At 37.4% G+C, this 24,177-nt stretch overlaps 5 protein-coding genes across 7 annotated transcripts in view; 2 read left to right on the forward strand and 3 right to left on the reverse strand.

The window, feature by feature from the left end:
• Positions 1 to 55: 55 nt before the first annotated feature.
• On the forward strand, positions 56 to 1,568 carry LOC135170304 (probable cardiolipin synthase (CMP-forming)). Its single transcript, XM_064136009.1, has 4 exons — positions 56 to 363; positions 430 to 763; positions 828 to 1,085; positions 1,227 to 1,568. Coding segments are annotated over exons 1-4 (864 nt in total). The 5' UTR covers positions 56 to 361; the 3' UTR covers positions 1,497 to 1,568.
• On the reverse strand, positions 1,127 to 2,767 carry LOC135170303 (complex I intermediate-associated protein 30, mitochondrial). The gene is made up of 2 exons (XM_064136008.1): positions 2,391 to 2,767; positions 1,127 to 2,298 (listed from the first exon to the last, which is right to left on the reverse strand). Exons 1-2 carry the CDS (start codon positions 2,765 to 2,767, stop codon positions 1,776 to 1,778), a joined length of 900 nt encoding a protein of 299 aa, XP_063992078.1. The 3' UTR covers positions 1,127 to 1,775.
• Positions 2,768 to 3,028: 261 nt separating this feature from the next.
• On the forward strand, positions 3,029 to 4,711 carry LOC135170296 (zinc finger protein ZPR1). The gene is made up of 4 exons (XM_064135999.1): positions 3,029 to 3,166; positions 3,234 to 3,486; positions 3,562 to 3,981; positions 4,108 to 4,711. Exons 1-4 carry the CDS (start codon positions 3,029 to 3,031, stop codon positions 4,650 to 4,652), a joined length of 1,356 nt encoding a protein of 451 aa, XP_063992069.1. The 3' UTR covers positions 4,653 to 4,711.
• A 142-nt stretch (positions 4,712 to 4,853) lies between these two features.
• On the reverse strand, positions 4,854 to 5,881 carry LOC135169932 (dynein axonemal light chain 1). The gene is made up of 3 exons (XM_064135352.1): positions 5,561 to 5,881; positions 5,337 to 5,485; positions 4,854 to 5,263 (listed from the first exon to the last, which is right to left on the reverse strand). The coding sequence occupies exons 1-3, from the start codon at positions 5,561 to 5,563 to the stop codon at positions 4,870 to 4,872; spliced, it is 546 nt and encodes a 181-aa protein (XP_063991422.1). The 5' UTR covers positions 5,564 to 5,881; the 3' UTR covers positions 4,854 to 4,869.
• Positions 5,882 to 6,070: 189 nt separating this feature from the next.
• The window catches only part of LOC135169927 (ankyrin repeat domain-containing protein 50), an 80,207-nt gene continuing 62,100 nt past the window's right edge, over positions 6,071 to 24,177 (reverse strand). For 2 of the 3 annotated variants that reach the window (XM_064135345.1, XM_064135344.1), the window contains 8 exons: positions 13,861 to 15,816; positions 12,403 to 12,576; positions 12,062 to 12,280; positions 10,431 to 10,742; positions 9,586 to 9,907; positions 8,954 to 9,200; positions 7,274 to 8,647; positions 6,071 to 6,985 (listed from right to left, as the gene is read on the reverse strand). In XM_064135345.1, coding sequence (XP_063991415.1) covers positions 6,817 to 6,985; positions 7,274 to 8,647; positions 8,954 to 9,200; positions 9,586 to 9,907; positions 10,431 to 10,742; positions 12,062 to 12,280; positions 12,403 to 12,576; positions 13,861 to 15,471 — 4,428 coding nt within the window. In that variant the 5' untranslated portion in view covers positions 15,472 to 15,816 and the 3' untranslated portion in view covers positions 6,071 to 6,816. The remainder of the gene's footprint in view (positions 6,986 to 7,273; positions 8,648 to 8,953; positions 9,201 to 9,585; positions 9,908 to 10,430; positions 10,743 to 12,061; positions 12,281 to 12,402; positions 12,577 to 13,860; positions 15,817 to 24,177) is intronic. The other variant, XM_064135346.1, reaches the window with a different exon arrangement.

The following is a 24,177-nucleotide window of genomic DNA, read 5'->3' on the forward strand; positions in this document are numbered from 1 at the left end:
AAATTGATTGAAATAGGGAATATGTCATTATTTATAAATAAATAGATCAGGACTGATTGTGCAAATGTTACACAGGCACATTCGAATATACAGTAATTTGCGCGCCTGTTTTGCCATCAAGACCATCAATGAAGTCCTTCAGATTTGGAAGATAATCGTCTGTTGAAATTAGCTCGTGTGAAATGAGAAAAATAAATAACTCGGGAGTTTCCGCAAATCGTCAACAATTTGAGTGAAAACATTATAAATCACACGTGTTAAGTGATGATTTATATCGCTGGTCCAACCTAACCTCAACGAGAGGTAGTCAATGTTCGTAGGAAGATAGAAAAAAAGGGAAAATTCCTTCGAAGCTGCAACAATGTAAATAGCTCGTTCACAAATTGTTCATAACACGTTTTTGTTCATAACACTTCATTAATTCCGCAGGAATCTCGGCGTCACGAGGTGTATGCTGTTGTTTCACTTGAGAACAACAAAATTGGCGACCAAAATACACATGGAGAAGTACCTAAGGCACTTGAGTAGTCGGTTTTACTGCAATGTGGACGATAAAAACCCTTCGCCCTTGAGAAAGTCGATGAGAGGTGACAAAGCAAAAGCTCTGCGTGCCAAAATAATTCATGAATTCAAAGAGACAAAGCAAAAAGTAGAAGAAATTATTGAGAGGGAGAATATCTGGACAATCCCTAACTTACTCTGCATTGGCAGGATAATATCAACGCCTTGTCTGAGCTACTTGATAGTTTCCCACGATTATCAGGTAATTATTTACTTACCCCACGATTAAGTACTTAATGGTATTAATGAATGGATCGATTAAATAGGTGGCCCTGTGGCTTCTGGGTTTCGCTGGACTAACAGACTTTATTGATGGCTGGATTGCCAGGACATGGACCTCCCAGGCGTCCAAATTAGGTAGTTTTTTGGATCCAATGGCTGACAAATTGCTCGTTGGATCTTTATTTTTGTCGTTGGCATGGGTGGAGCTTATTCCCATGCCTCTAACTGTCCTGGTAGTGGCTAGGGACGTGGGTTTGATCGCTGCAGCGTCATACATTAGATATCGTTCCTTACCAGCCCCTGTAAGTATTCCGATAATGAATAGCACAATTTGTAGGAAACCTTTTATCTTTCATCTTGAAACTCAATAATTTATTCTCATCGTTGGTGCACAATATTTACAATATCATTGTTATTAATATACTATTTAAATTCCACTACAGAAAACATTGACGAGATATTTCGATCCAACCCATGCAACGGTTCAGCTAGCTCCTACATTGACTAGTAAACTGAATACAGCAGTTCAATTGTCATTAGTCGCTAGTACTTTGGCAGCTCCAGTTTTTCACTTCGTCGATCATCCACTACTCCAAGGCCTCTGTTATCTAACAGCTTTTACTACAGTAGCCGGTGGTATCAGTTATTTGATGTCCAAAAATACTTATAAATATCTTTCTAAAAAAAAACACTCGGAAAATCCACCATCGTGACAGTACACATTGAAATATTATATTGTTGTTTATTTTTATGGCGATTAAAACATTATAAAAGCTTAAATAATAGGACGAGTTATTTACATTTACATCGTTTGATGTTAGTATTAAGGACAATGTGTAATTATGTACGGGATGGAGGGAAATGAAAATCTGTTGAATGATGTTGATGCTTAAATTTTCCCGTCAATGTTAACAATTAAACCGCTGAATATTTCAGGATTTTCCAAGTCATTTGCTCGTTCAACTGAACAAAGACGATAAGAAAATGAAAGTTTAAACGTAATAGGGATGCGGTGGTTTGTACATTTCGTAGGCGAATTTTTCCGTGTGTTTGGGGTCCCGCTGAACTCCAATGTAATCAAATTCTAGGTGAAAAGGTCCGGCAATACCGGCGGCTGTAAAACTTATCCCCCTAACTTCGTGAAGTCGTAGGGGTGCCTGGGAGTCTTGAATTCTCGCTCTGCTTCCCAAAAAAAATTTAGAAAATGGTATTTTAACGAACTGCCAGTATGGACCTCCCCTGGTGTACAGTGGAAAACTGTGGAGATCTGACCATGTAACATCGAACTCATTTTCTAAATGTAAATTAACCATATATGTTCGTCCATCTCCACGAACTCGCAGTATGCAATGAGTGTAGCTGAACCACTGATACGGTCGTTGAATCAGGAACGCACCACGTCGTACAACCGATTTGACGTTGCAATACCCAGCTCGATGTAGTTTACCATCTTGTGGGACTCGTGTGTCGACGATTCCAGAGAATAAACCAGCCCCAGTTGGTGATAATGATAACCTAGTGACAATTACATTTTTCATTGGCAAATATGTGACCATAATTTAAGTTGACTACTAGTGCTTTCGTCGTTTATCTAAAATTAAACTTACGCTGCTTTTGAATATCCGTGATTGAAGTCACTGTCACATGTCACTACCCATTGGTCAAGGATCTTTGGATCCCCTCTGAATTTCCACTGAACATCTACTTCACCAGGATAAATGATCATTTCTGGGTCAACGAGCAAGTGACTCTTTATTTCTGCCTTCAGCTTTTTACATTCCTCAAGTAATTGAAAATAACCTTTATAAATTCTCTGGAAAGGATTCAACTTTTCTTCTTTATAATCTGATATCTCTGGAAAGCCCGACCTTCTGTTCGGCTCCCAAAAGATCTTTAATTTCGTTGACGTCTGGATGAGTCTCCAGTTGCTTTTGTGGCCCAGTTTGGAGACATTTAATAAACGATATGTCAGTGGATTCATCATTGTATATTATCTTTTTCATTCACCACTAACTTGTTATGTGATAATAGGCGACAGGAGTCCAGCGGTATATTTACCGATTCCCATATGATCGTGCCTTTCAACCATAACCTCTAACTTCCACCTAACCTATTTTTTTACTGCAATCGCGACGTCGAATTCTCCAAAAGCTCACACATTCTTTGTAACTATACAATTAGCATTAAATAGGATTTTAGTTTCTTTGTTGCTTGATAATCAGTGCAATTAACTGGCATTAGAAATATGTCCATATCACAAGCACAGGAATCAGAAAATAAAAGTGGTCGTGGTGAGCCAATATTCCAAGATCTAAAGGAGCTGGACGAGGATCAGTCTCCAGTTACAATTATTGATAGTTTATGTATGCAATGTGGGAAAAATGTAAGTGTATTGTACAACTAATCGTAAGCAACAAACTCAATTCTAATCTTTAATATTAATTTTGAAGGGCTTGACAAAACTCCTCCTGACTAAAATTCCACATTACAAAGACATTATTTTAATGTCTTTTGAATGTGAAAATTGTGGATTCACAAATAATGAACTTCAAAATGGTGGAAAAATTAATGAGAAAGGAGTTAGAATCAAACTGGAAGTCGTTGACAAGAAGGATCTAAACAGACAGGTGGTGAAATCTGATTATACCAGCGTAGCAATACCGAAGTTGAACTTTGAAATTCCATCGCAATCGCAGAAAGGAGGTAAGACTTTTATTTGTTTTTCTTAATTGGATTTTCCACTGTTCACTGGATTGACACGAATGACTTGTTATTTAGAAATAACGACATTGGAAGGAATAATTGACAGAAGCATAACGGGATTGGAGCAAGATCAGCCGAGAAGAAGAGAAGAAAATCCTGAAACTGCAGCGGAGATCGAGTTATTTATTTCGAAACTACAGTCTCTGAAAACCATTGACGAACCATTTACTATTGTCTTTGAAGATATCACCGGGGAAACGCACGTGGAAAATCTCAATGGACTACGAAAGGATCCTCAGTGTTCGGTGATTCAATTCGTAAGATCGGAGGCAGAGAACAAAACACTGGGAATTTTCGAAGAAAATAATGATGAACTGTTGAAGCCTATGGACCCCGGAAGCTTTACACTGGAAGAATTGGAGGGTGAAGTCTTAACATTCCCCACCAATTGTCCAAAGTGCAACACTCCGTGCTCCACAAATATGAAAATGACGAGTATCCTTTTAAACTGCTGGATAAATTATTTGAATTTGATTTTTTTATTTGGATTTCATGTTGATTAAGCGGATAAAACAACCATTTTTGTCAAAATCCTAATTTTTCATTAACGCAATAATTCAGATATCCCACACTTCAAGGAAGTGGTGATAATGGCGACGACATGTGATCAGTGTGGGCACAAAACGAATGAAGTTAAGAGCGGCTGCGGGATAGAATCCCAAGGAGTAAGAATGAAAGTTAAAGTCAATGGAAAAGAGGATTTCAGCAGAGATGTCTTGAAATCTGAAACATGTTCAATGGAAATTCCAGAATTGGAATTGGAAGTGGGACCAGATGCTCTTGGGGGCCGTTTCACAACTGTCGAGGGGATTATCGTAGCAACGAAAGATCAATTATTATCTAATACTTCGTTTTTCGGAGATAGTGCTGATAAAAATGTTACAAAAGAAATGGATAAGTTCCTTTCAAAATTGGATCAAGTCCTGGATGGCACATACCCAGTGACAATTGTTCTTGATGATCCAGCTGGTAATAGTTACATTCAGAGTCTCGCAGACATCGGCTGTGATGATCGATTAGAAATCACGAAATACGAGAGGAGTTTTCAACAAAATGATGAGCTGGGGATCAACGATATGAAAGTTGAAAATTATGAAACTGATTGAATGACATTATGTCACTATTGTCCAAAATTTTGTATAATAAAGTGGATAGATGAATTCAACATCTCATTTTATATTTGTTTTAATTAATTAATTAATTAATCCAATAATAATTAATCCAAATGTTGTTATATCTTTTCGGAAAATCTGAATTATTCGAGACGTCTGAAAAAGAAAATAATTAACTATCGAAAATTAATAAGAAAATTTGTATTTTTACTTACACAATAGGAACACCATCTAATTTCTTTAACTTTGGAAGACGTCTAGTGACTTGAGTCCTCCAGGATTCGGCATCCAAATTCTCACAAATAGGATTATTTATTAAAATGAGCTCTTCCAATTTTGGGATATCTTGCAGTCGATTAAATTCCGACCAGTCCTTTACGAGATTATTTCCCATGTAGAGAACTTTCAGAGCTTTAAATACGTTGACACCTTTGATTTTCTCAATGAGATTATAAGAAATCCATAATTGTTCCAAATGCCCTCCAACAGGTTCCAGCCCGGCAAATGTCTTTATATAGTTTCTCCCCAAGGACAGGATTTTCAAGTTCCGGAGAGCCTCAAGACCAGCTATTTTTTCAATCATATTAGTTGACAGGGACAATTTCCTATGAGCAACAATAATCAGAGATAACATCACACACTAAAACAGAATACTTGAGGCTCTGCAAGTGAACCAACTCGACATTAATTAAGATTGATAAATTATTATCCATCCTTTCCATTGGAGGCCACTGAAATGACAGAATGACTTCTTTTGCTTCGCCAGAGGATTTGCCCGTCTGCTCTTCCCATCTCTTGATGGCTTCTTTACAAGTGGTAGGAGCTGTCTATTGACATTCTTTATTTCAGTATTTGAAGAGCAAAAATTACAGACTTAATAATAATAAAGTTGAAAGAGTTACCATCACATTTCCCAAGAGAACTTAAAGAATTGTCTTTCCTTGGAAACCGAAATAAAAGAATCTCGATGAAGATCATTTTACTTATATATTTTTTCGAGAGGAGGAGAGAGTGAAAGAAATTTTATTTACTTTTTACTCGTCTTTAGAATTTTATAAAATTATCGCCAAACAAAATATTGGCAAATAAGGGGATAGGTTCATTTGATGGAAAGAAATCACCTGTGAGCTGTCTACATGCGAATGTTTTTGTTGCTGTCAACTGCCAGAATCGCCGGTGGCACTTCCTACCACCGGGGTCATTATTAACATTGGCGTGAGACTTTACTATAGTCTGTCCGCTTTTGTTAATACAGTCGATAAGTACCTGGGACGTTATGTTAATAATTAATGGTAACTGATACCATTGATACTGAATCGTCCGGAATTTCACACTCCAGACAATTATTTTCAATATACCATGTTCATCTGCGATTGGAACTCAGTTTATTGAAACACAATTTCATAAAACAATTTCATTACATGTAGAATCAATAGTTTAATTTATTTCATTCTCATCATTTATTATTACTATATCACCTACTACAATCTAATAATAAATATGATCATGTTCGGTACATAAATCATATATTTACACAGGCTCATTCATTAATTGGAGGCCATTATTTTACGTATTCATCAGCATTCGTTCGATTTACTCATCACCTAGAAATCGATATATCAGTCATCTCATTATCATTATTCTTCCAAACTTTTTACATATCTTTACAGTTCTCAAAATTTTTTTTAATTAAAATCGTTTGAGCACCATACGCTCTTCGTTAATTCAACCAGTCTTCCAGGGCTCAATCTCAATTATCATTTATTTTCCTCAGTATTTGTCATTCGTGATGCTAAAAAAATTATCATCAAACATTATTATTTTTATAATAATAGGTATTAGTGAGATCGATTAAGAATTTTGTTATTAACGTTACATTTATACAAAGTTATTTTTTTTTTCGATTACTTAACGCCACTATTTCTCTACATACACTTCCTATGCCGTTTAATATTTGGTATTGGGTTTATTATATTTTTTTGTTCTTCGTAATCCGTATGACTTCGTCAAGTACATACGTTTGTCGAGGCAATTTGATTTAGCTCAAATTAAAACGAATTAATTTATCATTTATTGACTTTCACCTTCTTCGTTCACTAACTCGGGTCTCAGATGATTGTAACATTTTTTTCTTCGTCGTTCTATTGACAATGTTAGTTTACAGAGGTGTCTCTTTGCGCGTCTCAGCTTTCCACTGGAATCCATTGACTCGAGTGGTTATTGGTTTATTTCGATTTGTTGCATTTTCAAATCCATTGCGTACTCCTGCAACCAGTCGCATTGCCGGATTTGTAACCAAACCATTTCGTTTTGGTTTTGAATTTGCACTGAAAACAGAGAATCCAAAATTAAGAACAGGGAAATTAATTTAATAGCGTTATTTTCAGTTTTATCGGGAGTTAAACAAGACTTTTACTGCGTAATTCAATAATTCATAAATAACAAAATGCCCCAGCAGAGTATTAATTATTAAATCTATCAGGTGATTCAAAATTTGCAATTTGAAGTTAAAAAAAATCTTTCTTCAAATCTCTTGGAAAAAAATTATTAATTTATTAATAAATGCATTAAATGCTCTTCGAAACTGAGTTTCCTTGAAAAAATATGCAACTTACCTCGATGTAACATGATCAGACGTATGTTTAACATTTCTTCCAACCCCAGCTCCACTATTTCCCAATATAATCCTCATATGTGTGTCCCTGGTAAAATGTGTATCCGCTGAATTTCTCTTATCATCATGTCCATTCTTCTTATCCTTAATTTTAAGTCCCAGCATTTCATTGGTGAGTTCAAAAGGCTTGGAACCATCATTCCTATCAATGAATTCAGTTTTGATATCAATGGGCTCATAAATAGCTCCCGTGTGATGAAATCCCCCACTCTGTGGCTTATACTGAATACTCTGATTGCCAGTGAGCAATGAAACCCCCAACTGGCTCTGAATAACACTGGCAGCAGTTTGAGCACTGGGTGGACTCGTATTCGTTGGTGAATAAGGAATGAGACTATCACTGAGTGGTGAGTGCGGTGGTGATGCATAAATTGGTGATTGTGGCTCGCTCTTCAACGGTGACAGTAGTTTACTCAGTGGCCGACTCTTAACACCCCTGGAGCACTGTTGGAGCTGTTGAGTGAAGGACAGAGGTGCTTTGATCACTTGATTGACCATTGGATTTTGACTGAATTTTCCCTGATCGCTCTTGGTAGATCCCGTTAAATTGCTGCTGGACTTGCTATTGCTGGAGTTATTCCCCAGTGATACACAGCTCCGTCTCTTCGTGGAGTCCGGAGACTCGGCCGGGCTGTACTGGGTCGAGAGGGGATTGAGAATCGCCGAGGAGGGCTTTGTCTCAGCTGTTGAATTAGACGTTACTGATGTTGCTGAACTGCTTCCACCATTGACTGCTGGTCTCAGGCTCCTCTGATTCGCCGAGTGCTCCTCCAGGAGTCTCACCACTGTATCATGACCACTCTTTGCAGCCACTTTAATTGCGTTCCTTCCACAGTGATCAGAGTGACTGGGATCAGCACCGTGATTGAGTAGTGCTCGGACACAGTGCTCGTGACCCTCCTGGGCAGCGATCCCCAGGGCTGTGGCGCCCTGATTGCAGGTGTGATCAGGTGTCGCCCTGTGCTCTAGGAGAATTCTCACGATGCCTGCGTGACCCTGCCACGCTGCTGAGTGAAGGGGCGTTCGATTTTCATTGTCACAGGCGTTTACACTCGCTGTTCCTGCGCTCAACAACAGATCCACCATTTCGTCGTGACCCTGCCATGATGATACGTGCAGGGGTGTTCTACCCTCGGAGTCACGGCTCTCCACATCAGCACGTGCATTCTCCAGGAGGAATTTCGCCATTGCGAGACGATTCTCCAGGGCAAGAATGTAGAGGGTACTTCGACCGTCTGCGTCTTTTGCGTTTATATCCGCATTGTGAGACAACAGCACACCAACTGTCTCGAAGTGGCCTTCGAGGGCTGCTAGTCTGCATGAGATAATCGAGATTAGAAAGATTTGGGAGTTTGTAGGGAATTAATCATTGGTTTCTGGATTTTCTTTTATTTTTAGAGGTTTAGAGCTTCATTGGAAGCTACGAAAAAATGAAGAAAACTTGATTCTATTCAGAATATAATTTTTTTTTCGTTCTCTAATTACCTGTGAAGTTGACAAAAAGCCAGTTTTCATGGAATACCCGTTCGCAAATTCCTATTGGAATTATAACTCCGGGGTGAATGAAAATATTGGAAGGTAAAGGAAGACCTGTGAATAGATGAGATGGTTCTTTCCCTACCTCAAAGCGGTTTTGCCGTCGTGTGCATGCTGATCGATGGGTGCTCCGTGCTGAACCAAGAGTCTCTCGACAAGGGTTGTGTGTCCCTCTTGCGCGGCGAGCATTAATGCCCCCTTTCCATCATTATCAACGTCATCAACTTTGGCACCAGCCTCGAGTAACGCTTCGCACACGTCCAAATGTCCCTCAAATGCGGCGTAATGTAAGGGAGTCCAGCCAGAATTATCTCTGTGCTGTTCATCGAGGCCTATTTTCAAAATGAATAATAACTTGTCAAAACAAAATTGAAATTAATTGACTTTGAATACTGTTTGTGGGTCTCTCGTCCACAAATTATAAAGAAATAAATTATTGGAATGACTAACAAACTCCAGTCGTTAGAATAACTAAATAGACAAATTAAAATAGCTCGGAACCCAAAGGAGATCGCAAAATTTATATATAAATTTTTGTATAAATAAATAATATCATATCTCGAAACCATTGTTATTCTTCAGATAAAAAAATGATCATTAAAAGAAAAAATCCATTGTTCCTTCCTCATTACTAAACTTTTCATTGTTGCCAGAGAGAAAAAGCGTAATGATGTCATTTTAATTAATGGGTGAATTACAAGAAAAAAAATTTCTTGCCTCTATCAAGCAGCTGTTTCACAACGTCAGTGCCCCCTTGAGCTGCAGCGACGCTTAACACCGTTCTTCCTTCATTATCTATACTGTCGACATAACAGCCCCAGAACAATAGTAATGCGACAACCGAGCCATGACCCATACTGGCTGCCGCCCACAGCGGTGTTCTTCCTGTCGCGTCGCAGTGATCAACGTCGGCTTCGTATTCCAGAAGTAATTCGCAAACATCTCGGTGACCTTCGAATGCTGCCACCAACAGGGGTGTCATACCGTCCTTGTCTTGATGATCAACTGCTGCACCTCGTTCAAGTAATATCGTAACCACCTGGAAGGTACATGTGGTTTTGTTTATTTAATAAGCAGCAGAGTGGATGAAAATATAATAGACAAAAATAGGACGCTGAGTAGTACTGGAATTACATTCCGCACAAATTTGTTATTTTTTAAAATCATTGTTGATGTGTATATAAATAATTTAATTGTTTTTAGCTGACCGAAACCTCGTTTGTTATGCAAATGGCAGTTTTTTCATGATTTCCTCGACTTTTTCTCAGACGAGATCAAAACCATCAATAAAAGCTATCATTAATAATTATGCTAATTTAATCAAATCATTGTAATAATTTTTTTTCTCAAAAACAATTTTTTTTCTTTCGCATTAGCATAAAAACTCTGCATTTGATTTAAAAACATTTCTGGCCTAAACAAATCCTTTGATATTTACACACAGTCCGACACTGTTGACCAAGCCAGTCATCATCATTATGCGTTAACACAAGCTCTTAATGCCAAAGGTGTAGTTAAAGGTGTACTCATTTCCTTCACTCGGTGCGTTGATTTTCACTGACCTTTGCATAACCGTGGTTCGACGGTACACAGAGTGCGGCGACGCTGAGCGCAGTTCTACCATCGCTGTCGGCATGATCGATCTTTGCACCAAAGTCCAACAGATGCTCAACAATTTCACTGTGTCCCATGTAAGCTGCGGCTATCAGTGCTGTTCTACCCTCGTCGTCAGTTCTATTGACATCGGCACCGTGTTGAAGTAACGCCTTTACAATGTCCTCGTGACCACCCCAGGCTGCAGCACGAAGGGCCGTACGCTGATCCCAATCGGCGCAGTCAACCATTGCACCGTATTCGAGTAGCATTTCGACGACCTTGGGGGGGAAGGGAAAAATTGAGTGTGAGCTTTTGTGAGGGTTTGGGGGGAATTGGGGCATTGTAGGTCAATTTGGAAGATATTGCGACTTCGTAAGAAAATGTGGAAAATTTTGTTGTATGAAAAAACTAGGAAAAAGTGACTTTTTGGACATTCGTCGCTTAAAATGGGACTTTCCCACACGTTGTGGGGGAAATAAATTTTTTGATATTTAGTGGAACAATATTTTTTGCTCGTGAGCTTTTATTGTTGGCTTTTGGCTCATGTTATCAATTTTTAAGGAGTCAAAAAGTCTATTTTTATCTCATCGTGAAGAAAATTCACTTGTTAGGCACATTTTTATGAAAAAAATCATTCGATACTCGTCAGAAATTTTTGTTTTGATTCTGGAATTATATACTGGCTTTAAGCTCGTCCCATAAAGCCCCCCAGGAGTCAAAAACAATTCCTGCGGTCGATACAAAATATTCTATTTCCCCGTACTGTACGAAAAAGTAAATTTTTTCAAACGCTCCATCAAAAAACTTCCTTTTCCACACACTGCGACGAAAAATGGGGTTGGAAACACGAGGAAGTTGTATTAGGGACTCCCCACGGGACAAATTTTAATCATGAGAGTACCTAGAACTATATGATAACTAAATATTCCTCGTGCAAACACCAACTCTCATTTCCAGCTCTCGAATACCGATTTTAGCTCTTGAAAATATTTGTTCGTAAAAAAAAGTCAATAGCCATTTGCATCAAATGCCTACATTTTTGATCCGCCAAATTCGCATGAATGATTCAACGATTCGTCCGCTCGGCTATTCGATATTCAACGAAATGAATTTTAAACCAGAATTACATCGACTTTCCAAATACATGAGTAATTGAAACAAATATCACAACTCATTTGTCACTCATCAATTTCTCATTACTTCCGGGTACTCCTCAGCTACTTAAAGGACTTCCTACCAACCTACCTAGACAGGATAGAACAGGTAATTACAGCGAGAGAAATTTTTCAGTAAGAATTACAACACTAATTCATCATCTTATTGCACCTGGATAATTCAAGACAAATTGAGTAGTCGAAAATTTACATTGAGAAGATAATTTTTCTTGAATGACCAGAGACATTTGACTAAACAGTCAGAATATCTTACCCGGGGACTGACCCCAGGGTAATTGTCCCTCAACGATTGGAATACAATGCGATTACCAAACGATCGACAATTTTCACTGAACTTTTCCCTCCGTTTAGTGACTAAGACGTTAAATAAAAAAGTGTTAGTGACAGAAAATAAAAGGAAAAATAATAATAATAACACTAACTACATCGGAGTCTGTTTTTGTTGAAGAAATGGTTGGCTGTGAATGTACCTGGGTATGTCCGCCCCAGGCTGCTGCTCTCAGTGCAGTCCAACCGTCGCAATCTGCATGGTCTGCACTGGCACCTGCGGCCAGTAATACCCTGACGACGTCTGTGTATCCGTGTCTCGCTGCTAGATTCAAAGGTGTCTGGCCGTGACGGTCTGTTGCCTCCAGCTTCGCCTGGAGTGAGTCGAAAAAAAATTAATTTTTTTCTGGAAATTACTGACTTGTTCCTTGACATCGATAATTAAACTAAATTAATTGAATAGAAAAAAAAAATAAATAAGGAAGTCACTTGGTACCTGGGGACACGCGGTCAGGGCAAGCTCCAGGAGCGATGCATTACCGTCGGCTGCCAGAGTATGAAGTACTGTACGACCACAGGAGTCCGCTTGGTTTATGTCTCCACTTTCACCGAGTAATTCCGTCAGAGGTTCTCCAGGGGATTCATCTATGGGGCTCACGTCCTGCGAGACCTGCCAACAGATATTCGTGAATAGATATTTCTTGTTATCGAGACTTTCCTTGGGGAATTGAATTTATGGAAACTGTGGGGGAGAGGGAAGTAGAGGGGGTGAAAAATCAATTGCAATTGTCGGTAATTTTTCGCATACTTTCGATTCGTTACTTTCTATTCCGCAACAATTCATTTCTGGAAATTACGGTAGCTGAGTCATAAGTCTGTTCGATGATTTATTTAGATTTCAGTAGAAAGTTTGTGGTTTCATTTTTTTTTTCGGGGAGTTTCATAAAAAAATGATATAAAATGTTTTTAAAACGAATCTAATGACTTGTGTTCCAGACGGTTGTTAATCGGGAATTTATTTCGGGGGTTAATTATTGAAGAGAAAAATCATTCTTTAAAACGAAACTATTTTTTGAAGTAATGGATAATGATACTCGAGGACAATTCGTTCGGAGAAATAATTGCAACAATAATTCTAGAGGATGAGTCACAACAAATTGAATATTTTGTGATGATGCGGGGATTACGTGACTCATGAAGTCACTTTTCTGCGTCAGAAGATGAGAAAATACCTAAAAATATCAAAATCGCTCGAGCAATTAATTCAGAAGAAAGAAATAATTTAATCTCTTAATTCTAGAGTCTCTGACGTTGCGAGAGTCTTCGGAATATTAATTTTCCGTTTATTGTCTTTATCGCGAGAATGTATCGCGCCCGCATGCGATTTTCCTAGCGCAAAAAATTGTTCTCGTGATTGCGAGGCTCTTTTCCGTTTCTCTCGTTCCCAGAACGTATTGTAGAATGTTTCGAAATTTGAGGGAATCCGTAGTGAAATTTTTCTGAGAATTTACCTCGTAGAAAAAATTTGTATTCACCAAAAATACAACGAAAAAAATTTCACAGCTGAAGTGAATGTTCTGGGAGAAATTGCTTCACTTCCTTTACTTGAATTCCCTTTGCAAATAGAAGGGAAACAAATAAATTGGTTAAACCTTCCGTAATTGATAATTTATTATTCGCAATTTTTTTGGGGGAGACATAAGTTGTCAATGACAACCCAATGGAAAGTAATTCCCCTCCCCTTATGTCGTTTTCCTACTTCGCGGATTTCATATTGAAATTGTTTTTCTATAATTTAACAAAAATTAATATTTCTCTCCTGCAAATGAATATTTTCCAAAAATAATTTTTTTTTCTCAATTAAATGAGGACACATCTTTCTAAATTCCCAGTCCCTAATTAACTAGTTCCAAAAAATCCAAATAATCAGATAATAATTCCAAATAATTCTCACCTGACTAGAAGAAACAGGCTCCTTCGATGGCTCGTCCTCGACGACCTTTTCACTCGGTTTTGCCCCAGAATCAATGAGTAGCCTCAACAGCTTGGAGTCCTGTCTCGGCCACATGAGGCACTCCGGACTATCCAAATAGCACTCATCAACGGGCACCCTGCTCCCAATAATCCACAAAGTCTGAAGAGTGTGAGCATCCAAATTGCACAAATTCCCCCCAACATTGGTAAGACATCTCTGAAGATGTTGCCCCAGTACACAAATTTCATCGGCAGTGAGTTCGGCTCCACGAAGTGTATAATGCCCAGCTAGCATAGCATGTCCCTCAGTCGCTGAACAGAGGTACTTCTGTGTGCAGTGCTTGACATCCAGAAGCCATTCAGCAAAGCTGTGATGGAATAACATCAGTGCACCAGCTCGAGACACAGAGATAACTCGTCTCAGAAGATGAAGTCGACGATTGAAATCCTCAATGGTGATGGTAGTGTGAGCTGTCTTGACGGATTTGTAGAGTATGTCTTGGGTGATGGGCAATTTGGCAGCCAGTATGACATTGAGCAGTGGCTGAACTTTGGCAAATTGTTTTCTGCTGAATAATCTCTGACACAGCCACAGATAGAGTCCATTCAATGTACCAGGTATTTCCCTGACCTCTCGTAGGACAATAAAATTTTCAGCTACTCCATCGAGAACTTTCTCCAGGTACAGAAAGCAACCGTTGCTCTTGATGTGCAGTTGATTCAGCATTTCCGCAGTGTCTCTGGAGATGTGCTGTCTCAGTGCAACTTCTTCATCGAGTCGAGCAAGAATATATTGCTGTACATCACGAACAACTTGGCTCTTTCTCAGATCATCCAGTGATATTTTACGAAATCCCGTGAACATTCTGGATATTGTTTTGCTCTGTCTTCTTGCTGTACAGACGAGTAACAGCCACTGGGGAAAGAGATGATGATGATTGGCAAGTAATTCAGCTATTGTTCGGCTGACATTGTCATTATCACGTCGTGAATCTCTGGTACCAGTCTGTGGTGGATTGAGAATTTGTCCCTCGTCGATGGAGTCAACGAGGAGAAAGAGACAATTTTTTGGTGGCTCAACTTCTAAGAGGGGAAATAGGAGAGCTTTTTTCAGGGCATCGTCTGGATCTCTGTCCAATACGTCGTGTTGAAGAGCCGCATGAATGTCAGGATCAGTTCTGAGCTTTTCAGCGTAAGCCTCTGCCACTGCTTCCTTCGACGATGACGCTGATATTGTACTTGTCGGTGGTGATGTTGGGGATGACATGTGAATTCCATCGGTGCTTGCTTGCAAAATTTGGGCAACTAGGGATCTGACAAATTGAGCTGGTGAGAGAGATGCTTCGCTTCTTGCTTGACAGAAATGTCTTGCCAACAGTCTTCGATTCAATGATCTCTGGTGTCTGGAGCTCGCTGATGTCGATGGCCAGGCGAGCTCGGCGCAGAGAGCAGTTTTTCCACTTCCTGGACCACCGACAATCAGTGCACCACATGTTTTGGAGGCTGGACGCTGCTCCAGACAGTGGGACAATTTCATAAATGCCCATTCTCGGCAGAAAAATCGTTTCTTCTCGATCACCGGCGCCGCCATTTTTTTCGTCGAGTCTGATTGATCGATAATTGGTCTACAAATTGTCTAGGATTTTGTAAAAATTTATGGAGTTGCTGAATTTGAGTGGCTCATCTCACTCTTGATCCTCTGGCACTTCAGATTAAATATTTTCTTGACAGTTTGATGAAGTTACTGACAAGACGAGAACATTTTGACGCTGGTAAATTCTTCTGAATTAAGAAAAATATTCGATGTCGTCCGGAGCACAACGCTCTCAGCCCCAGGGGGCTCGGCAGTTTCCTCGGCCTCCATTCAGTTCTCTCATCGCCTCGTACTTGACATCCTGCTGGATTTTTGGCACTGCATTCTCACTGGCGAAAGCTCCTGTAACAGAGAAAATAAAAATGTATTACCGGATGGATCGTAATACCACTGGGAAATATTTTACTCCGACTTGTATTTTTATCCGGAGTTATGGTGGGGGATCAAATCGTACATGTACAACGTGTATTGGAAAGATATTTGGTGTTGAGCTCTCACGGTAGACACGGAAATTTCACTCTGGGGATGGGCGACGGAGCTTTTGGCTTTCACGTACCATCGTTCTGGTTCCAAAGGCGACAGGAAAATGGAGTGATTTTGTCGCAAGTCTCACATATTTTTTGTTATAAACATTTGGATTTTTTTCTGATTTAAAAAATGACTGATAAATAATTTGAGAAATGAAAAATAATTTTTTTTATTCTCCAGAAGATTCATTTTTACATTGAAAATTTGTTTCATAATTTTTATTTAGTGAAACTTTTGTTTGTTAAGAGGATTTTTTTGGGCGAATGAATTATGATTCCAAAGTGATATTAACAAAAATAAAATTCACATTTAGGGGATGAGGAACTTAGGAGATTAGAGTGCCGATAGGCCCAACTATTGGGTAGAATTTAGATAATCGATCTTTTGGATGGATAAATATCTGTAATAATCTGTAATAATCGTAGGGACTCGGTGAATTTCACAGTCACGATGGCACACGTGGAACTGTACGCCGAGGGGCACAAGAAGAGGGGGAGAATCCAAAATTACGACGTTGGATAGGGGTTGTATGGAAGGATGATAAACCAGTTTCGCTAATGAGAAGCGGAGATGTAGATAGCGAGTCTACCCTACATCCACTTGGTAATCCTGGCGTTTCCTGTCCTCCCACAATTCTCGACTTTTTACGATTTTTATTCATTTTTTGGTCGACCTTGTGCGGTAATTTTGGGCGATTGTGCTTGGAACTTTGGTAATACGATGCAATTACTTGCATAAAAAAATTATAAATAAATATTCCATAAAATATTTTTAAGCAATCGATCTTCATATGATTTATCGATAATTAATGAACACAATCAGGGCATTAATTATTTTTTTATGTCATTCAAACTTTTTTTTTGTAGAATTTTTTATATTAATTATCGATAAATATTGCCACAGAAAAATAATTATGTTGTAATTATTATTAATGATCCTGTAATTATTTATACAGTGACTGAAATATTTATAGTTATTGTCAGGATAAAAATTGTAGGAATTTATTTTTAAAAAATTTTGATATGGAGAAGGGGATTATAAAAATATCCGATGACATGAAAGAGTTCGCTTGCAATAATCAAGATAATTACAAAATTTTGAACATCACGTCCGCAAAAAGGCTTTTCGTTGCGGTACGGTAGCTTCCATTGACTGTTTACCCGAACGAATTGGCAGGTACAATGGGTACGGGGTATTTGAGTAAATATGTACTGGTGCAACTGGAGATGTACATAATAAGGTGTGTGGCAAATTGATGCGCTATACCCCCCAGTACTCCCTTGATTTCCCTAATGACTATAACGAGACTCGTGGAGTTACACTGTTACGAATTACCGGTATTTTTGCTTCACTGAGTCTTGGGGCTGTTTGGATGAACGGTTCAATATTCCTCATATAAATATCAATGTTTCATCAACTATTTTTTTCAGTTTAACTCAATTTCAGATAAAAATATTGTGGATAAAACATTTCGAGAAAAAATAATGTTTAAAGACGATGAATTGTTTGAATGCAAAGTTTTATGGACAAAATCAATGAAAATTGTGAATTTAATTTTTATAAAAATTAATAGGACTGAGGAGCCAATATAAAATATTGTTAAATATGTAATTAATCAATTATTCAACTAGTTAATCAATGAATTTATTAATGTTTCAATGAAACTATTTTTCTCAATTTTAAAATGACGAAAAAATACTCAATTTACGTTTCGTTAAAATTAATAAAAATTCGAAATAATGCTAGATATCCTCGATTAATTAATTAATCAATCACTCATAGCCGTTTGAATATTCATTGACTATTTATCTCATGACATAAAAATTCAATCCCTTTCAATAATAAATTTATTTTAATTTCCGAACCGCTAGATTAATTCACAAATGATTTATTCCCCGATAAAAATTGGGGATGAATTTTTATATCATCCTATAAACACCCCCCCTACTAATTCCATTAAGCACAAAATTCCTGGAGCCTCCAGCCTTGATATTTAAGGCAGACGAATAGATCAACTTGCTCTCCAAATAATGAAAATCATAAGAACCGAAGGGTCTTTGAGACTTCCTCAGCCCAAAACCTCGTCATCCGTCACTCTCCCTCCCCTAGGGACTCCTCGCACCCCCGAATCTCGAGTTTACCCTCCACTGACTCTTCCAAACCCCCTCCAAGGTTACAAAGAATTGAAATATTCCCGATCGCGAAAACTTCAAGGGAAAATCGCTCTTCCATTTCTCGAACAATGACAGACCTCGAGTAACAAAAGAAAGCGCAAAGGGATGAAAAAAAAAATCGATTGGATATTAAAACGTCAGCAAAATAATAGTGACAGTGTCTCTGATTGGACGATTGAAAATTACAATTTCAAATCATAACGCGCTGCAATAAAAAAAATGATAATGCGACGACTTCGAGTGTCTTGGTTTCTGCCTCAGTCTAGACATAATGACGGTAACCCCTCGAATCTGAGCAGTTCCAAGTGCTTAATAAAGTTGGCTGTACCTGGGGGTAGGAGGGGGTTAGGGGGTACTATTCGCTAAGGCATAATTCCGTTCTGTCTCACGGTTTTCCCTTCAACAAGCGCCGCGACGTCGATGAGTAGCCGGAGCTTCAAGTGAACTCGATTAATTATGCATCGAAAGTTCAATGCCTCGAGGAATTCAGAGATTAATTAATTACTTGTATTTAATTAATTTTCAGGAGCGAGTGGTATTGATTGGAGGGGGTTTTTCGTAACGAGACAGACGACGTAAAAATTAAATTTCTCAGGTCTTTGTAAAATAATCTTCAGACACTTGAAATTGTTTTAAAAAATATCAAAGTCCTGAATTGAGACTTTGAATAGATAAAAAATTATCAAAATATTAATGATGTTATAATTATTAAATTTGGGAGCACATCACTCAATTCAAGTCGTAAGTCCTTGTTAATTAAACAAATTATAATGTTGCAGGTGGGGAAATAATTTTCAATTTTCACATTCAAATATTTTAAATAAATAAAAAATTATCAAAATATCAATTATTTACCATTATCAAATTCAATCAGTACATTTCTCAATAAAAATCGTTAATTCTGGTTAATTAAAAAAATTAATGTCACCGTTGAGGGGAAAAAAATCGTAAAGTAATTTTTTTCACTAAATTATTTACTTTCAATTTACCCTAAAAATTTTGGGACCTCTTCAATGACACCACTGAGTCACCTCTGGCCCCGTGAACTTCTAAAAAAATGATTGCTAACAGTCTATCCAAAGATAAACATTTTACGAAGGCATGTAATTCCGATTAGTCGTGGCTGTTTCAGGCCAGATACAAAATAGTACAGTCAGAATAGACGTAGTTGAACACGTTCCACAAACTAATCGGGTCCTGACCCTCCGACATAACACGAGCTCGTTTCAATCTTGGCTTAACTTGCACAATTCACCAAATACGGCATTTACTAGCGGATGGTTTATGACCCAATGGTGGATTATACAAGCAACCATTGCCGATCCCCTTGCACAGCTACTCACTCGCACGTACCTCGTTATCCACTATTCCCTCCAAATGAAATTGGTATATAATACCATTCGCGAATGAAAATCTCTTTATTCACTCGTGACCGTGTAATATGTCGTGGAGGATTTTACAAGAGTACAGAGGATGTTATATTTACCAGGGACGATACAAAACACGTATTTCCTTTTTTGTCGGTAACTGATGACAATCCGGTGTCTTCCAGGGAGTTGTGCATAATTCATACGATTTTTTGATATTAAAAGTCGAGTCGAGTCGAGTCAATCAATATCACTTGGGTGAGAATTAATTTAATCAGAGGGGTCAGTTGTTTGTTGAGTTAGTCGATAGGTTGATGGATAATTAATGGATTTAGTCGGGTAGTTTTTTAAATAATAAAAACACACTAAACTTATTTATTTTGAGGGGGAGAAATGTAGTTTGTTTGATAAAAAAAAAGATTTCACATGATTTGTTTCTGTTGGATAATTAAATAATATTAATTATTATTAATTGATGCTGGATAATTGATATAATTTAATTATCTAGCAATATTAACAATAGCAAGAGTTGCACTGTATATTTTTTATAACAGTGAGAGATTAATTTGTTGCGGTTGGAATTAATAAAATGAAAATAATTGTTGATGCACTTCTGTGAAGGGATGCGATGTTCATAAAATCGTAAACATTTTATTTCCCCCGCGGTCTATCCCATCACCGGGGAATATTTGAATCTCGATAAAAGTGTCTTCCGAGAGTTTGACATACCACTCGTGACAGTAAGAACCTCCTAAAGGACGAGGAGCCCAGTTGTCGATCGAAGCCTCCTGAGTGGTCCTCGATACGTATTCCCCATATAAAAAATACGAATGACGGAAAAATACGATAACTACCATTTTTCCCCCCCCAGCGTCGCAACAACACGAAGGGGAATATTCCCTAAAATTCTCAAATTCACTTACCCCTCACAGAAATTATTTAAAAAATGTCATTTCTCACAAAAAAATTATAAAAATTACGGAGAGCTTGAAAAAAATCCGTCACATTTCCGTAAAAATGTCTTCAACCCCACTTACATCCCCCAAAATTACACTACCTAATTTTTTCATATTTTTTTTCATTAAACAAATAAAAATTCTAAAAAATTAAAAATTAAAAAAAAATTAAATTATCAATTTTAATATTAAAAATTGTTTTTAATTCCATATTTAACAATAAATCCAAGATTTCGACTAAAAATCAAATTTTTTTTTACTGAATATGTCTCTTTGACAATTTTAATAAAAAAAATTCTTCTAAACGTCATTTTCTAATGATAAATTTATTTGGATTAATTCTTCGTCGATTTTTATCGACTGTATCGCATTCACACCCCATTGAGCGGACAATAATTGAAACAGGGAGGAGTGCGACCCCATTTGTTTCCAGGAGTTGTCCCCGTGTTACCGACTGTCCATTACAGAACAACTCGCCCTGGGATATGATGATTATAATGCCCGGTGATTTGAAATGCCCTCGGTCTTGGATGGGATGAGAGTGTGGAGTTTCCCTGTGGCTCTGTACAACGTCCAGTGAATTCACTCACGCGAAGGGTATACACTTACACCGGTGTATGGATTGTACGCGTGCAGAGCTTCCGGTCACTGCGTGCATTAATCGACACCTCGACTCGTTACGCTTAGAAAGCGCGAGTGAACTCAGTTGGCTCGTACAAAAAAATGGTTTTTATTTTCTCCTGAGAGTTGTAAAGTCCTCCTGGACGCTTACTACTTCGTTAAATAATGGGATATTATTTTACATAAAAAAAACAGTCGTAAAAAAATAATTTATGTTATTACACATAATTATGGAGCCAAAAAGGAAACTGAGATAAGTCGATTTATTTCTGACGAGGATTTTTCGACGATATCTCCGAATGTAAGGGAGACAGCGTTTTTTTTGTTATTACATGTTTTATAGTACTTAATTTCCTGCATAAAAAAGGTTATGATAAACTTTTTCATATCTTTCTTAGATTCTGAGATATTCAGCAAAAACTTGTCGCTCCTCAGAAGTCACTTATCATCATTTCCCACTTCATCATTTAATTATACATTAATAATGTACAATAATTATATTATTATGTTATTATTATCTTATGAGATAAGTCAACTAATAACGCAGTTCTCAATCCATTAAAAAAAATCGCGAATTCCTAGCCGATCGCCATGATGTCACTAGTCATTAATTTTCTTATCGTCTCTAATTCGTTCAATTTTCATAATTGAAATAAATTAAAAAATACGTCTCGAATATTTTTCATTCCACTCTCCTACCCTCCCCCCCCCCATACACAAATCAAATTGCTCCATTCATGTACGATTCGTCCGCACCATCGGGACATTCCTTATTAAAAAAAAAAATACTCATTACACGTAATCACTCCCCAAAATGGAATTCTGTCTCAGCAATGGGTTAACTCGATAAGATCTCATCCGGAAAAAAAAAACTTCTGGAGTCTGCGGTTGACATGTATATAATCTCCAAGGAAACTCGAGTAGCAAACAATGGAAACTCGGACGTTCACCGGGTACCTATCGCCGACAAAGTTTTGCGCTTATGTTTTACGACTCCATGCTATTTACCCATAGTTTCAACTAAGATGCTTTTTCATTGTGTCACATGCATGCGGTTTTCCACGTTCTTTTTCGCGACTAGGTACATTGGGTGCGGGAGGTTTAACGAGGTTTTCGTGTCCTTCGTTTTACGATTTACATCAGAGTGGAAGAAGAATGGGGTTCTCGGTGAGGAAATTCTCACTTCTTTCGTGTAATTCCTTGGATAAATGGCCTCCATACAAATTTCTCATTCGCTTTGGGAGGGGAGTGGAAGAGATATGCGGGCTTCAATGGACCTTTTGTTCTCTATGTAATTATATTATGTACTCTAAATAATTTACGTAACAGAGAATTCGAAGGATTGAGATTATCGGTCAATTCTCTGTGTTATTCAGGATATTTTTATATTTATTGAGTATTTATTATGAGAAAATTCAATTTATTTAGTAATAAAAAGAACGTATATGTATATGACAGGGAATATATACATAGTATATATTTTATAATATATAATACATAGAATGATGTGTCTTTGGACTACTGATAATTTTTAGTCACAAAGAATTTTTTTTTAATTAATAATAATAAATATTCTATGGATTTTTTTATGTAGAAAGTGAAATATACTAATAATGTATTATAATAAAATATATAATACATATGCATCTATATAGGGTATTATATATTCTATTAATAAGGGTTTTTTATGTAAATAATCCTAGTCGATTCTTCTAAAAAAAAAAATGTAATAAAATTGTTTATTAATGATCGGTAAATTTGCATCGCCTCGTAGGTCGGGAAATTGTTATAAAAAAAGAAATTTAGGGCGAAAAATTACCGTAATTTTTCAGTCCCTCAGACGTTACAACAACGGCACGTGCGACCGCATTGCGCGTCTTTCGATGGGCCCTTGAAGCCAGTCCAAAGGTAAAAAGAAAAAAAAAAATAATTATTGGCGAATTCGTGCTGAGGGACCTGGGCCTATCTCTCCGCCAGTGGGAACAATCTCAGAATCGATGGTTCAACCAGAAAAAGCCAGCATGAGAAATAAAAAAGAAAATGCCTGCGGTCGATTGGGCTTCGGGAGGAAATGGGAAATACGTGATGGGAAAAGATAATTGGATTGACTGATACAATTTTTCGGGGGGTGTGTACAGATGTTCGGTGAATAGTTGATTTATTTACGTATGATTCTTTTGGCGCGGGTAATCCCATTCAACGGGAGAATTCCGGGAACGGTAATTTGTTAATTAGGATTTGAATGGATTTTTTTTTCAGCGAGTGAAGATAAGAGTCAAAAGAAAACTATGTGCTCGATGGGGAAATTTTTTTGAGGAATTCTTTGACTGTGGAGACAGTTATTTAATACATTTCAACAATTAATTAGTTAGTTGCGAATTTTTAATAACAAAAATACCGCAATAATTTTAATTTGAATGAGAAAAAAAATTTCAATTCGTCAGAATTTTTCAGACGAATTTGGTATAAAAAATAATTTGAAATAATTAGAAGATATCACTATTATATACAGTAAATTAACAAACAGAAATTACTGAACGTCTAATTTGTAAAATTTAATTTAGAATTTTTCCCTTCAATAAATAATATTCTTCTCGTGGAATTTTTGTGCACGAAAATAATTATAAAATTGAGGTATTTTTTGTTTTTATTTTATTTCCTCCTTGATTATTATGTTTGTAATTATTTATTCCGATAAGCCAATCGATTGGAAATGCTAATTGGCATTGGGACTAGCCATTGAATAAAAAAGAAACCTCCAAGGTTCAGTGGACAGCTGGTCTAATTAATAACTTGATACACCCAGTGTATGAGTCATTCACTTGACAGAGTCAACGAGACTCTAGTAGTTCTAAATTATCCACTCCATAAAAGGAATTTAGAGCTGATGAAAACCATCGAAGAAGCCTGAAAATCTATCTGACAACTGCTCCAGTTTTGTTTGTTATACCAATGGATTTTTTCACTCAATTCGGCTTTGACTTATCATAACATCTCAAATAAGAGGGTCACGGTAGCTGGTACAATTGAGGTAATAACAATGCTCGGTTGAACACA

This window comes from Diachasmimorpha longicaudata, chromosome 16 (assembly GCF_034640455.1).
Source record: "Diachasmimorpha longicaudata isolate KC_UGA_2023 chromosome 16, iyDiaLong2, whole genome shotgun sequence".
Classification (NCBI taxonomy): domain Eukaryota; kingdom Metazoa; phylum Arthropoda; class Insecta; order Hymenoptera; family Braconidae; genus Diachasmimorpha; species Diachasmimorpha longicaudata.

What these genes read in the sequence shown, in the direction of transcription:
- LOC135170296 (XM_064135999.1), top strand. Translation starts at nt 3,029, where the DNA reads ATGTCCATATCACAAGCACAGGAATCAGAAAATAAAAGTGGTCGTGGT. An exon ending in GTATGCAATGTGGGAAAAAT is followed by an intron (nt 3,167 to 3,233) that starts GTAAGTGTATTG and finishes TTAATTTTGAAG; the next exon opens with GGCTTGACAAAACTCCTCCT. An exon ending in ATCGCAATCGCAGAAAGGAG is followed by an intron (nt 3,487 to 3,561) that starts GTAAGACTTTTA and finishes CTTGTTATTTAG; the next exon opens with AAATAACGACATTGGAAGGA.
- LOC135170303 (XM_064136008.1), bottom strand. Translation starts at nt 2,767, where the DNA reads ATGATGAATCCACTGACATATCGTTTATTAAATGTCTCCAAACTGGGC. An exon ending in CACGGATATTCAAAAGCAGC is followed by an intron (nt 2,299 to 2,390) that starts GTAAGTTTAATT and finishes AATTGTCACTAG; the next exon opens with GTTATCATTATCACCAACTG.
- LOC135169932 (XM_064135352.1), bottom strand. An exon ending in TCAATCTTAATTAATGTCGA is followed by an intron (nt 5,264 to 5,336) that starts GTTGGTTCACTT and finishes TGTTGCTCATAG; the next exon opens with GAAATTGTCCCTGTCAACTA.
- LOC135170304 (XM_064136009.1), top strand. An exon ending in TAGTTTCCCACGATTATCAG is followed by an intron (nt 764 to 827) that starts GTAATTATTTAC and finishes TCGATTAAATAG; the next exon opens with GTGGCCCTGTGGCTTCTGGG. An exon ending in ATCGTTCCTTACCAGCCCCT is followed by an intron (nt 1,086 to 1,226) that starts GTAAGTATTCCG and finishes ATTCCACTACAG; the next exon opens with AAAACATTGACGAGATATTT.